Here is a 10,890-nt window from a genome sequence, read left to right on the forward strand (position 1 = left end):
GCTTCACATCTGCGTTGTGCAGGAAAATGAGGGAGAAAAGAAGAAATGGACGGAGCCAGAAGGAGAAAAGAATAGATGATTCCAGAGTGATAGTTTCTAGGAGAAAAAAAGGTTAAAAGGTTGAATAAATAATAAAATATTATTATGTATGCATCAAATAATATAAAATATTACTATATATACATTAAATAATATAATATATTATAATATATGCATGAAATAATATATTATTATAATTTGTTTATTATCCGGTTTTATAGTTCAACACTGCACCAAACGCTTTATTAAACTAGTCCAGCTTAGTTTAGTTTAAGCCAGTCCAGCTTAGTCCCAGCAGCTAGTCCAATCCGAGACAGTCCGGTGCAACAAACGCACCCTTAAGGTTTGGGTTTGGAAGCCTGTTACTCAAATGCAACAATCACTCTCGAGTGTTCAAATTTGTGACAACTCGAGCATTCGTGTAACGTTGTAAACATGATAAATTGGATTTTTTGCTTGTTTATTCAAAACTTCGCACTCACATTGTAAGTTTGCACTAGTACTTGCACTGACATTAGAATCTTGCACTTGCATTGTTGGATTCATTGGGCATTCGCATTAGACGTTAGCATAACGAAGCTTGAATCCACATCTCTATGTTGGCAAACTCATGTCATGTAGCGCAAGTTTGAGGGGTGTTGGAAAATATTAGTGTTTAGGTTTATTTTAATGTTTTGTTTTTTGGTCCTAGCCCGTTATTATTAAGGTTTCGTTTCATTGCATATTAGGGTTATGTTAGTTTTTTTTGTATATATATATCTGATACTTTATAACTCTATATATAGAATAACAAGTTAGTCATGATGTAGTCTTACAAGTTTTATAGTCGTTTGAGCATTCTTGTTTATTTCATATTTTGTTGTTCGTGTGTTTGTTTGTTCATTTGTATGTGCACTCTAATTTTCAACAAACCAAACCATTAAAATTTATAATAATTTCCTAATCTTGTGTCACATCCCGGCCCGGGGTCTACCACATCCTAGGCCCGCTCCACCACCGTAGCACGATATTATCCGCTTTGGGCCCCGACCACGCCCTCACGATTTTGTTTCTGGGAACTCACGAGCAACTTCCCAGTGGGTCACCCATCCTGGGAGTGCTTTAGCCCTCTTCTCGCTTAACTTCGGAGTTCCTACAGAACTCGAAGCCAGTAAACTCCCAAAAGGCCTTGTGCTAGGTAGGGATGAGAATATACATTTAAGGATCACTCCCCTAGGCGATGTCGGATGTTACAATCCACCCCCTTAGGGGCCCGCCTCGTCGGCACACTTCTGGCTAGGGATTGGCTCTGATACCATTCTGACACATCCCGGCCCAAGGTAGACCATTTCCCGGGTCTGCTCCACCACCGTAACACGATATTGTCCGTTTGGGACCTTGACCACGCCCTCACGGTTTTGTTTATGGGAACTCACGAGCAACTTCCCAGTGGGTCACCCATCCTGGGAGTGCTCTAGCCCCCTTCTCGCTTAACTTCGGAGTTTATACGAAACCCGAAGCCAGTGAGCTCCCAAAAGGCCTCGTGCTAGGTAGGGATGAGAATATATATTTAAGGATCACTTATCTGGGCGATGTGGGATGTTACATCTTGTCCTATGACTACGAAGGTAAATGTCCCACAGGAAAATATAAGAAAACATTACAAAGATTTGTAAAAAGTAGAGTTACTCTTCCTATTACATATCAATTGATTTTATGGTATCAAACCTCCACATTCGAGTAAAGAGTCATGCTAGCTAATAGGGCTGGGTTCGGTTCAAAATAGTTTGATTTTTTGCCAAAATCGAAACCGAACCGAAATTTCGGTTTGGTTCATTTTTTTTCGATTCGGTTTTTTTTTAGTTTTGGTTTTTCCCGATTCAGTTTCGGTTTTTTTTATTATTTTTAAATGATGTAAATGGAAGGAACGTACCTATCAACCTCCCAGTTCTCATATATCATATAAACATAATGTACATCGCCAGGATTCAAAATTCTAAAACTTTAAAATTTACAAAATCATGAAATAATTCAACAAATTAACTGATTGATGTAGATTGAAACAAAAATACAAATTTTTGTGTTCGTCCAAATGCCATAATCGGACTCCAATATCGCATGCCCAGTGCCCACATTCAAATTCATAGTCAAGTCCACAATAGATCTAGAAAATTCCAAAACATATTCAGAGAAAAATACAAATTTTTTCACCTTATATTACATAAATTTCAAATGGGTAACCATAAAATTAAAAACCCATGAGCTGACAAATAAATAAAATCGACAACCTTTGCTGCAGCGATATCGCCATGATTGTCGCAAGCTCTTACAATCCCTCTTTTTGTCAGGTCTCGAAAGGGGTGAGGGAAAATCATGGTTTGGAAGAAGGAATCCGCGAGGAGGACATGAGAAGATTGGAGAGAGGGTGATTTGGAGGAAGAGAGGAAGGAGAGAGAGAGAGAGAGAAAGACTGAGGAAGCAAAGGCAGAGAGGAAGCAGCGGACGGAACAGAGAGAAATGTTTGAGATATGAAATGAAATGGGAGTGAGACGGCTAGGGTTTGTTAAGTTAAGAAATTTTATAAAGCATTAAACATAAGAAACCTATAAATAATTTACCGGTACAATTATAACAACACAAAGCCTACAGTCAAGTTGGCTTGCAGCAACTAACCCCAACCTGCAGGGAAGGGATTCAAACCCTGACGCCAACATGTTTTTTTAGTATTTATATATGATTTTTTTTTTGGTTCAGTTCGGTCCGATTCGGTTTCCGAACCTCAAAAACCAAAATCGAACCAACCAGATTCGGTTTGGCAGTTTTGGTTCGGTTTTTCTTTTTCTTTTTTTCCATTCGGTTTGGTTTTCAGTGTTTTTCGGTTTTTGATTTTTTGAACCCACCCATACTAACTAACAGTTTCATTTTGCAATTGATACAAAAATGTGCACATGTTATGCTTATGGATAATTTTATTTTATTTTTTCAAAATGCAATGACGAATAGTGGTCAGATTGGTCACATTGCTTAAGTCAATTTATAAATTAAATGACTACTAATACCGACATATCAATTGGCTAACATACGCCCTAATAGGCCTATGGAGTTTTTTTGAAATATATAAATGTAGCCTAAAACATGTTATTTTATGAACTTTTTTAGAGGAATCGAATATGCAGATTTCAAACAATTGGTTTGCTCTGAATTTGCCGTCTATCCAATACTTCACCATTGCGTATTTGAATGGATCGCATAATTGAGATAGAGTTAATGGGATGACTAATATAAAACTAAACACTAATTTGAAAATTAGTGCACAGAGTATATATTAATTAGGTAGATGTATCGCACATATTATATATTTATCAAGATTAACAAGATTAATGAAGATTAAGATGCAATTAATTTAACAAACATGTTCTTAAACAAATCCTGCAACTTGCTAGAGGGAAGGACTCATTATTTAGGAAACCTAGCAAATCAAATGAGAGTTAAAAAAATATGCCGCAGACTGAAGATGATTGGTCGACGCTAAGTACTTTCTAGCTAAACAGTTACTTTAAGTGATGACGTGGTGTCGGTTAACTAACCTTGAATGCTAATTTGTTCAACTTTAAATAACTTAATTCCACTTTCTAAAAAGCATCATCCATGATGCATACATGTTGATATTTACAGTATAGACTTGAGGACCACTGGGACTTGACAGTCATTTTATCCTTTTATTAGTTTTCAACGTCTTTGATGGGCTGCAACTTAATTATATTTTAATACTTGATTTTGGATGTTTACTTGGTTTTGACCATTAATTAATTGTGGTAAATTTAATTACAGTAACGTCCACGAAATTGGTTATCAAGTTTTTCATGTATACGCATTTTCTTCCAATTTTCAGCATTATTCTAATATAATTGATGTTTAATGTATAATTAGACGTTGTCTATGGTCAAAGAGGGTTGATCGAGGTGATAAGGATCGTTTTCTTCACTAAACTAAAGTCTAGGTTTGAGTTTCGTTGCCGGCAATTCCTCTTGTTGGGTGATCTTTAAGAACCAAAAAATATGCTAAGACTTCCTCTGAAAATCCGTAAAAAGACTTATAGTATGCTCTGACTTTGGATGAGATAATCTCCCCCTCCCCCTAAACTTTTAGCAGAAAAAAAATATACGTTGTTTATTTCAACAATATTCAACGCTTATTTGTTCATGTTTATATACATTACTTTCCTTCTCAAACAGTACGTCAACCTAAAAGAAGGAATATAAATATTTATGCCCAGAAATGAATTGTTTGTGGATCATAACGGGACTACAGTGCTTTGTGAATCTTTGTAGAATATATATGAGATATCATCAAATATGTGACACAAGTACTGTTGACACAAACTCAACTAGAACATTTTATTGACACAAGGGAAGACTTAAGCTTATCTATTAAGTATTGATTACTGTAGATTTTACCTTACTGACTTAGGCCTGCTGACCTGATGATGGATTTGAGATTCCCAATAATATTAATCATATACAAACTATATATTAGTTTTGTTCAGCCCACAAAAAAAAAAATTGCAAATATTAATGGTTTTAATCCATTAATTTAAATTATCCAGGATTTTATTTATTTATTTTTTTTTGGGGTCAATCACTCAGTTTTCTCTGTTGGGACTTTGGGAATGGGAGTTCAAATTCTCTGGTATAGACCACAATGGGCTCAACGTGGGCTAATCCATACAAAAATTGTATAAGATATCAAGCCCGTTTGATTTCCTTTTAAGGGAAAAAAAATGCTTAGAAAAAAAAAACTACCTTATGCTCACGAGAGATTTTTTAATGTGACCGGTATACGGAGTGGTTCACCACATGTCACTATACAAATGGTGAGATGTGTGTGCTAAAAATTTAATAACTTAAAAAATAAAATTTCCTATCACTCCTATTAAAACACGTGGTGTACCGTTTGTGTTCCCATCACAACTAAAAATTTCTCTATGCTCACAATCAATTTCAAGAAAAGCGCGTCTACAAGAAGCACATCAATTTTTTTTAATAAAAATACAAATGCTTTCAATTCCAGAATCTAAGTGAGAGTGAGGAAAAAAAAATGAATATGATCTATATGCTATATTAGATAAAAAAGGAAAAGGTCAATGGGAGCGTTTGATAAGTGGATCTCATGAGAAAGGTTTAGGGTTTAGAGTAGTTGCATGAATTACAAATGGAGAAGTTTCCACTTTTTTAGCTCAACACATGGACGAGTTTCTTTCTGAATTTACTTAGTAACCTACAAAAAGGGAGTTGTGAATAAATTTAGCTGAAAAAACTATGAACTAAAGAAGGTGGTGGTGGTGGCTGTGTATCTTTAATACTCAACTGATCTGACTCTCTTTTCAGCATTCAGTTAGCTACCCCTGCTTAATTAAACTTGTACAAGAAACTAATTCATATATTACCACCAGAAACAGAGAAAAAACGAAACAAAAGAATGGCATCTGTGATTGTACCACCGATGCCACCTTCGCCCCGTGATGATGCTCTCCACCTTTACCGTGCCTTCAAAGGTGTGATCGCTTCTCTTATTTTTTAAACCCCAATTTTGTTTTGTTTCCCTTTTTCTTTTCTATGCATGCATGCATGTTTATGCGCACGTAGGTATTCTTGTTCTTTAATTTGTGCATAGAACCTGTTTTGATTGCTAAATTGATGAGAATTAATAAATCCTTATTGAACTGGTTTATGTGAGGGATCGATCGAGTTTTATTTTCTTTTTGCTACATTGGAGGGTTTCGTACTTTAGATCTAGCGTACTCAGAGCCAGCCCTAAGGGTAGCTGGAGTAGGCGCCTGCCTAGGGCCCCCAATTTTTAGGCGGAGCTAGGCATGTCTGAACGGGGATGGGGTGGGGGGCGGTGTGGGCTTATATGTAAACACCTGAATCTGAAAATCTTTTGTTGCAGGGTCGGCCTCGCTCGAGGAAGAAGACAACCTTATTCCCAACATCATTTTAATTGCACGATTTTACTTAAGATAGTCCCACCATCTTTTTTTATAGTCACACGTCTTCTCCCTTTTAAATAGTCCCCACCATCTTATTTTTGCTTTTTTGCTTCTCTCTTAAATATCACATTTATGTTTATTTTTATGGGGTTTTATTACTCTATTTTAATATCACACCACATATATCTTTATTATGTACCTAAAAGGTTTAAACTCTCACATTTTAAAAAAATGACATTATTTAATGTTCAAATTAATTAGTCTATATAATATATAATAAATTATTCAAATCCGCCTCGTCTGCCTAGGCGTGTATACGAAAATCACTATCCACTTCACTCTAGTATTTTCCTTAGTTGTAAGATGTTGTCTTTGTAATCCAACCATTCATTCATTTATTGAATGTAATAAGTAACATTGTAACAATAGAAAATGATTGGAATTTGGCGTACTGGATAGGGACTTCTCTTTCAGTTTGAATTGGTTGAAAAATTATATTATGTAAACTTAATAAGTGCATTTGCATAAATAAAAAAACGCGAGACGAGTAATATTTGAGTAATGTTTATATATCTTTATATATATATATATATATATTAATTTTTAATGATATTTGATTAGTTCATGTATTTAGTGAGTTTTTTTTACACATGTCAATGTACAAAGGGTCGGAAGTCAAAGAACTCTAGGACCCCACTTCGAAATCTTGCCTAGGGCCCTAAATTCTCAAGGCTGGCCCTGAGCGTACTCCTACGTCATACCCATCACTCTACTCCCAGCCTCACCACTGGGCTAACCTTAGTTGGCTTTCGATCAAGTTTCATTTCAGCATGGCTAGAAACATGATCAATTTTTTAATTACTTTTGTTTAAAGGATTTGGGTGCGACACAGCGGCAGTAATCAACATTCTAGCGCACAGGAATGGAATGCAGCGCGCTGCCATCGAAAAGGAATACAAGGCCACCTACTCTGAAGACCTAAACAAGCGCTTGTCCTCAGAGCTTAGTGGACATCTCAAGGTATAATTACAATGATTAATTTGGACGTAACCATGAATTAAGAATTATTAATTTTGAATAATTTCTTGAAGTTATGAATATTTGATCTGCAGAAAGCAGTTTTAATGTGGATGCCGGATCTGGCAATGCGTGATGCCAACGTAGTACACCATGCTTTGGAGGGAGATGTTGATCTTAAAGGTGCCACTGAAGTGATTTGTTCTCGTATTCCCTCCCAGATGCGACAATTCAAACAAATTTATTTCTCAAGCTTTGGTGTTGATCTTGAAACTGACCTTGCTAAGAAAATATCCTCCGGATATCACAGAAAGGTCCGCAATATTGGACATAATTAAATACATTTCACAAGTAAATTTTCAGCATGACGGACTGACAGTTACGATACAGATAATAAACATGCATTTTTGTGATGTGCAGTTGCTGGTAGCATATGTTAAGGTACCGCGGTACGAAGGTCCTGAATATGATCAAGGGATAGTAAAGTCGGATGCTGAAGCGCTGTATAAGGCCGGAGAGAAGAAATTGGGAACTGATGAGAAGGTTTTCATACAAATATTTAGCGAAAGAAGCAGGGCACATTTGGTTGCTATTTGCTCTGCTTACCAAAGTATGTATGGTCATTCATTGGAAAAGGTACCTCCTCAAATTAATCTGATTTATAAATTAATCATAATAAAGCACCTAGCTACTTAAAATTTAAACTAACTATTTAATTACTTGTCACACAGGCAGTAAAAAAGGAAACATCTGGGTCGTTTTCTCATGCACTTCTGACTATTTTGCGATGTGCTGACCATCCTGGCAAGTATTTCGCAAGGGTACTTACCATATATCTTACTACATTTCTAAAATGTTCATTAGTTAATTAACTACATAATCTTGATTATTAAGTGAAAGCTTCAAGTTTGATGCAGGTTTTACGGAAAGCAATGAAGGGTTTGGGAACAGATGATCCCACACTGATAAGGGTAATTGTGACAAGGGCCGAGTTTGATATGCAGTACATAAAGTCAGAATATCGGAACAAATATGGAAAGTCATTGCATGATGCAGTTCATTCAGATACCTCCGGAAATTACAGGACCTTTCTTCTTTCTCTGTTAGGCAACAATCCTTAGGCAATTTACCTACTCTGCCACTTGCCTAAGGAGCAAGTCATTGGTCTTTATGCCTGCAGGGTTGGCTGGTTTTACCTGAATGAAACTTGAATGCATAGAGCTCCAAAATATTCTGAATTTTGCTTCTTGTTTAGTGTAGGTTCAAAGTAATGATATGTAGGGTGAATATCTCATCTTATTATCTGAAGAAAAAAAAAACTACATGGGAGTGACAATTTTGGACGCGACAACCTATGTGACTTGAAAGGAGTATGGTTCTCTCTCCTCCTAATCTCGTTTTGAATTTTTTATATAGAGAATAAGACAAAAAGAAGAGTGTGAGAGGAGGGGATGGTAATAGAAGGAGAGAGAATCCTACTCCAACTTGAAATTCATACATGAATATGACATGATGTTTATATGTTTACATGGTAATTAACACAATTAACAATGTTACACTACTACTATATCAGTGTTAATGTTTATATGTTGATCAACTCGTAAGTTGACATTGCATACATAAAAAGGTAAACCCAAATAAAACACACATGCCACATTATATTGTAAAGCCATTAACAGTGACAATCATTTAGGTTCAAATTTGACAATATATATCCTGAGCAATTAATTATATTATAAAAACATGCTCAAGCAAATTGCAATCGTCTCTCCTTATATCCATCGCTTGTATGGGCAAGTCATTATATATAATGTTCCCAAATTTGAACCTAAACGATTATCAACCATTTGCTTCCCCAAATAGTTGAGTTCCTCGAAAACTGGCATGCCACATTATGTTTGTTATGGATCTAATTAAAACATGTATTTAAAGCTGAATACCAACTTTAAATACAACCACATCAGCCAGCTAGATATCCGACAAAATTTTCTTACCCTAATATTTTTTCTTCGTTAATCTATACCTTCCTGCTCTTAATCTCCCTTCCCCTTTAAAACTTTATCGTGCTAATTGCATCCTAATTAACCCCCGTCTCCCAGAAAAGCCATGGTTAGCAGCTCAGCCATGGCAAAACCCCCATTTGCTTCACGCCTTCATCTGGTGTGGGTGTTCTGCATTGCTATTATTTCTTCTTTAGCTGTTTCCACTTCTTTTGCAGAGCTTCAGAGATTGGAACACGCAGCAAAAAGAGATGATGGGTCGCTTAGCTTTTTGGTGGTTGGAGATTGGGGCAGAAGAGGGTTATATAACCAATCCAAAGTTGCTCTACAGATGGGAAGGATTGGAGAGCAATTAGATATAGATTTTGTCGTATCCACTGGGGATAATTTTTACGGCGATGGATTGAAAAATGTAAATGATCCAGCATTTTTGGAGTCCTTTAAAAATATTTACACAGCTAAGAGCTTGCAAAAACAGTGGTATAGTGGTAAGTCAACATCAAAATTAATAGTAAAAAATAAAATATCTCTCCCTTTCTCTCTAATTTTCTCATATGTTGAAAGATTAAATATTTGCGTGCAGTTTTAGGAAATCATGATTATAGGGGTAATATTGAGGCACAATTAAGCCCTGCCCTCCGAAAGATCGATAGTCGATGGTTTTGCCAGAGATCCTTTATTGTTAATGCAGGTTAATCAATTAACACCACATAAACCATCTTACTATGTTTTTAATTACTTTTTGGTATTTATGTATTTTTTTTCCGTATAAATTTTGTAGGAATTGCGGAATTCTTTTTTGTGGACACCACTCCATTTGTGAACAAATACTTGGTCGACAAAGACCACAATTATGATTGGCGAGGCGTGTCTCCGCGGGCAACTTACCTCGCTGACCTTCTACAGGTAACTACTGTTGAAAATATATATACATATGTTGTGCTACTACATAGATTTTTAATTTACTGGTCTTATTGTGAAACTCAAGAAGCTTGACGAAGATTAAATTTTGATGACCATATATGTTGTGCTGTAATAAGGATTTGAAACAAGCATTGAATAAATCAAGTGCAAAGTGGAAGATAGTGGTTGGTCACCATGCAATCAGAAGTGCTGGGCATCATGGCGACACTCCGGAACTCATAAGTCTCCTTTTACCAATGCTTAAGGTAATTAATTTGTTCATCATAATATTATATCTAGTAAAACAGAAAGAAAAAAAAAAAAAAAAAGACTCCTAGATAATAATTTCTATTTCCCAATGGTTAGTTAGAATTAATAGTCTGATTTTGGTGGTGATGATTTCAGGCTTATAATGTTGATATGTACATGAATGGACACGACCATTGTTTGGAGCACATTAGTAGCGTCGATAAGTAAAACGTCAAAAACCCTATTACGTATTTGTACATAAATTATCTAATACATTTCACTAATTAATTTATGGGATTGTGATTAATCCCTTGCCTGCAGCCCGATTCAGTATTTAACAAGTGGGGCAGGTTCAAAAGCATGGAGGGGTGATATTAAGAGATACAACAATCGAGCCATGAAATTCTACTATGATGGTCAAGGTTTCATGTCCGTGAAGCTGGCTGGATCGGATGCTGAAATTGCATTCTATGATGTTTTAGGCAGGGTTTTGTATACATGGAAGGCTTCTAAGCAGCTTCACTCGACCATGTAATTCAATTCATTATTCGTGTGCACCGTAGCTATTGACATTTAGGCACCAAATTTGTGTGTATAGTGTAATACACACAAATAATTTTGTATCAATATGCGAAGAAAATTATGAGCCAACTAGCTCAGTTTGTAAATTAATTAATTAATTAATTAGAAGTTGGTGATTTTCCATACTAAAAA

The 10,890-nt window shown here is 35.8% G+C and overlaps 2 protein-coding genes and 1 long non-coding RNA gene across 3 annotated transcripts; 2 read left to right on the forward strand and 1 right to left on the reverse strand.

Annotated features, from left to right (window-relative positions):
* Window positions 1-2,040: 2,040 nt before the first annotated feature.
* On the reverse strand, window positions 2,041-2,552 carry LOC139192918 (uncharacterized). Its single transcript, XR_011577472.1, has 2 exons — window positions 2,307-2,552; window positions 2,041-2,182 (listed from the first exon to the last, which is right to left on the reverse strand). It is a non-coding gene; the product is annotated as an uncharacterized lncRNA (long non-coding RNA).
* Window positions 2,553-5,346: 2,794 nt separating this feature from the next.
* LOC103444606 (annexin D5) lies at window positions 5,347-8,615 on the forward strand. Its single transcript, XM_008383560.3, has 6 exons — window positions 5,347-5,572; window positions 6,882-7,027; window positions 7,120-7,338; window positions 7,445-7,660; window positions 7,756-7,845; window positions 7,942-8,615. Exons 1-6 carry the CDS (start codon window positions 5,497-5,499, stop codon window positions 8,143-8,145), a joined length of 951 nt encoding a protein of 316 aa, XP_008381782.1. The 5' UTR covers window positions 5,347-5,496; the 3' UTR covers window positions 8,146-8,615.
* Window positions 8,616-8,972: 357 nt separating this feature from the next.
* Window positions 8,973-10,890, forward strand: LOC103444627 (purple acid phosphatase 17-like). The gene is made up of 6 exons (XM_008383581.4): window positions 8,973-9,512; window positions 9,608-9,715; window positions 9,806-9,930; window positions 10,065-10,193; window positions 10,333-10,400; window positions 10,498-10,890. Exons 1-6 carry the CDS (start codon window positions 9,131-9,133, stop codon window positions 10,709-10,711), a joined length of 1,026 nt encoding a protein of 341 aa, XP_008381803.1. The 5' UTR covers window positions 8,973-9,130; the 3' UTR covers window positions 10,712-10,890.

This window comes from Malus domestica, chromosome 16 (genome assembly GCF_042453785.1).
Source record: "Malus domestica chromosome 16, GDT2T_hap1".
NCBI classification, from domain to species: domain Eukaryota; kingdom Viridiplantae; phylum Streptophyta; class Magnoliopsida; order Rosales; family Rosaceae; genus Malus; species Malus domestica.

Coding starts and splice junctions, on each gene's coding strand:
- LOC103444627 (XM_008383581.4), top strand. CDS start 9,131: ATGGTTAGCAGCTCAGCCATGGCAAAACCCCCATTTGCTTCACGCCTT. Junction 9,716..9,805: donor ATCCTTTATTGTTAATGCAG/GTTAATCAATTA, acceptor TAAATTTTGTAG/GAATTGCGGAATTCTTTTTT. Junction 10,401..10,497: donor CACATTAGTAGCGTCGATAA/GTAAAACGTCAA, acceptor CCTTGCCTGCAG/CCCGATTCAGTATTTAACAA.
- LOC103444606 (XM_008383560.3), top strand. CDS start 5,497: ATGGCATCTGTGATTGTACCACCGATGCCACCTTCGCCCCGTGATGAT. Junction 7,339..7,444: donor CCTCCGGATATCACAGAAAG/GTCCGCAATATT, acceptor TGTGATGTGCAG/TTGCTGGTAGCATATGTTAA. Junction 7,846..7,941: donor CTGGCAAGTATTTCGCAAGG/GTACTTACCATA, acceptor AGTTTGATGCAG/GTTTTACGGAAAGCAATGAA.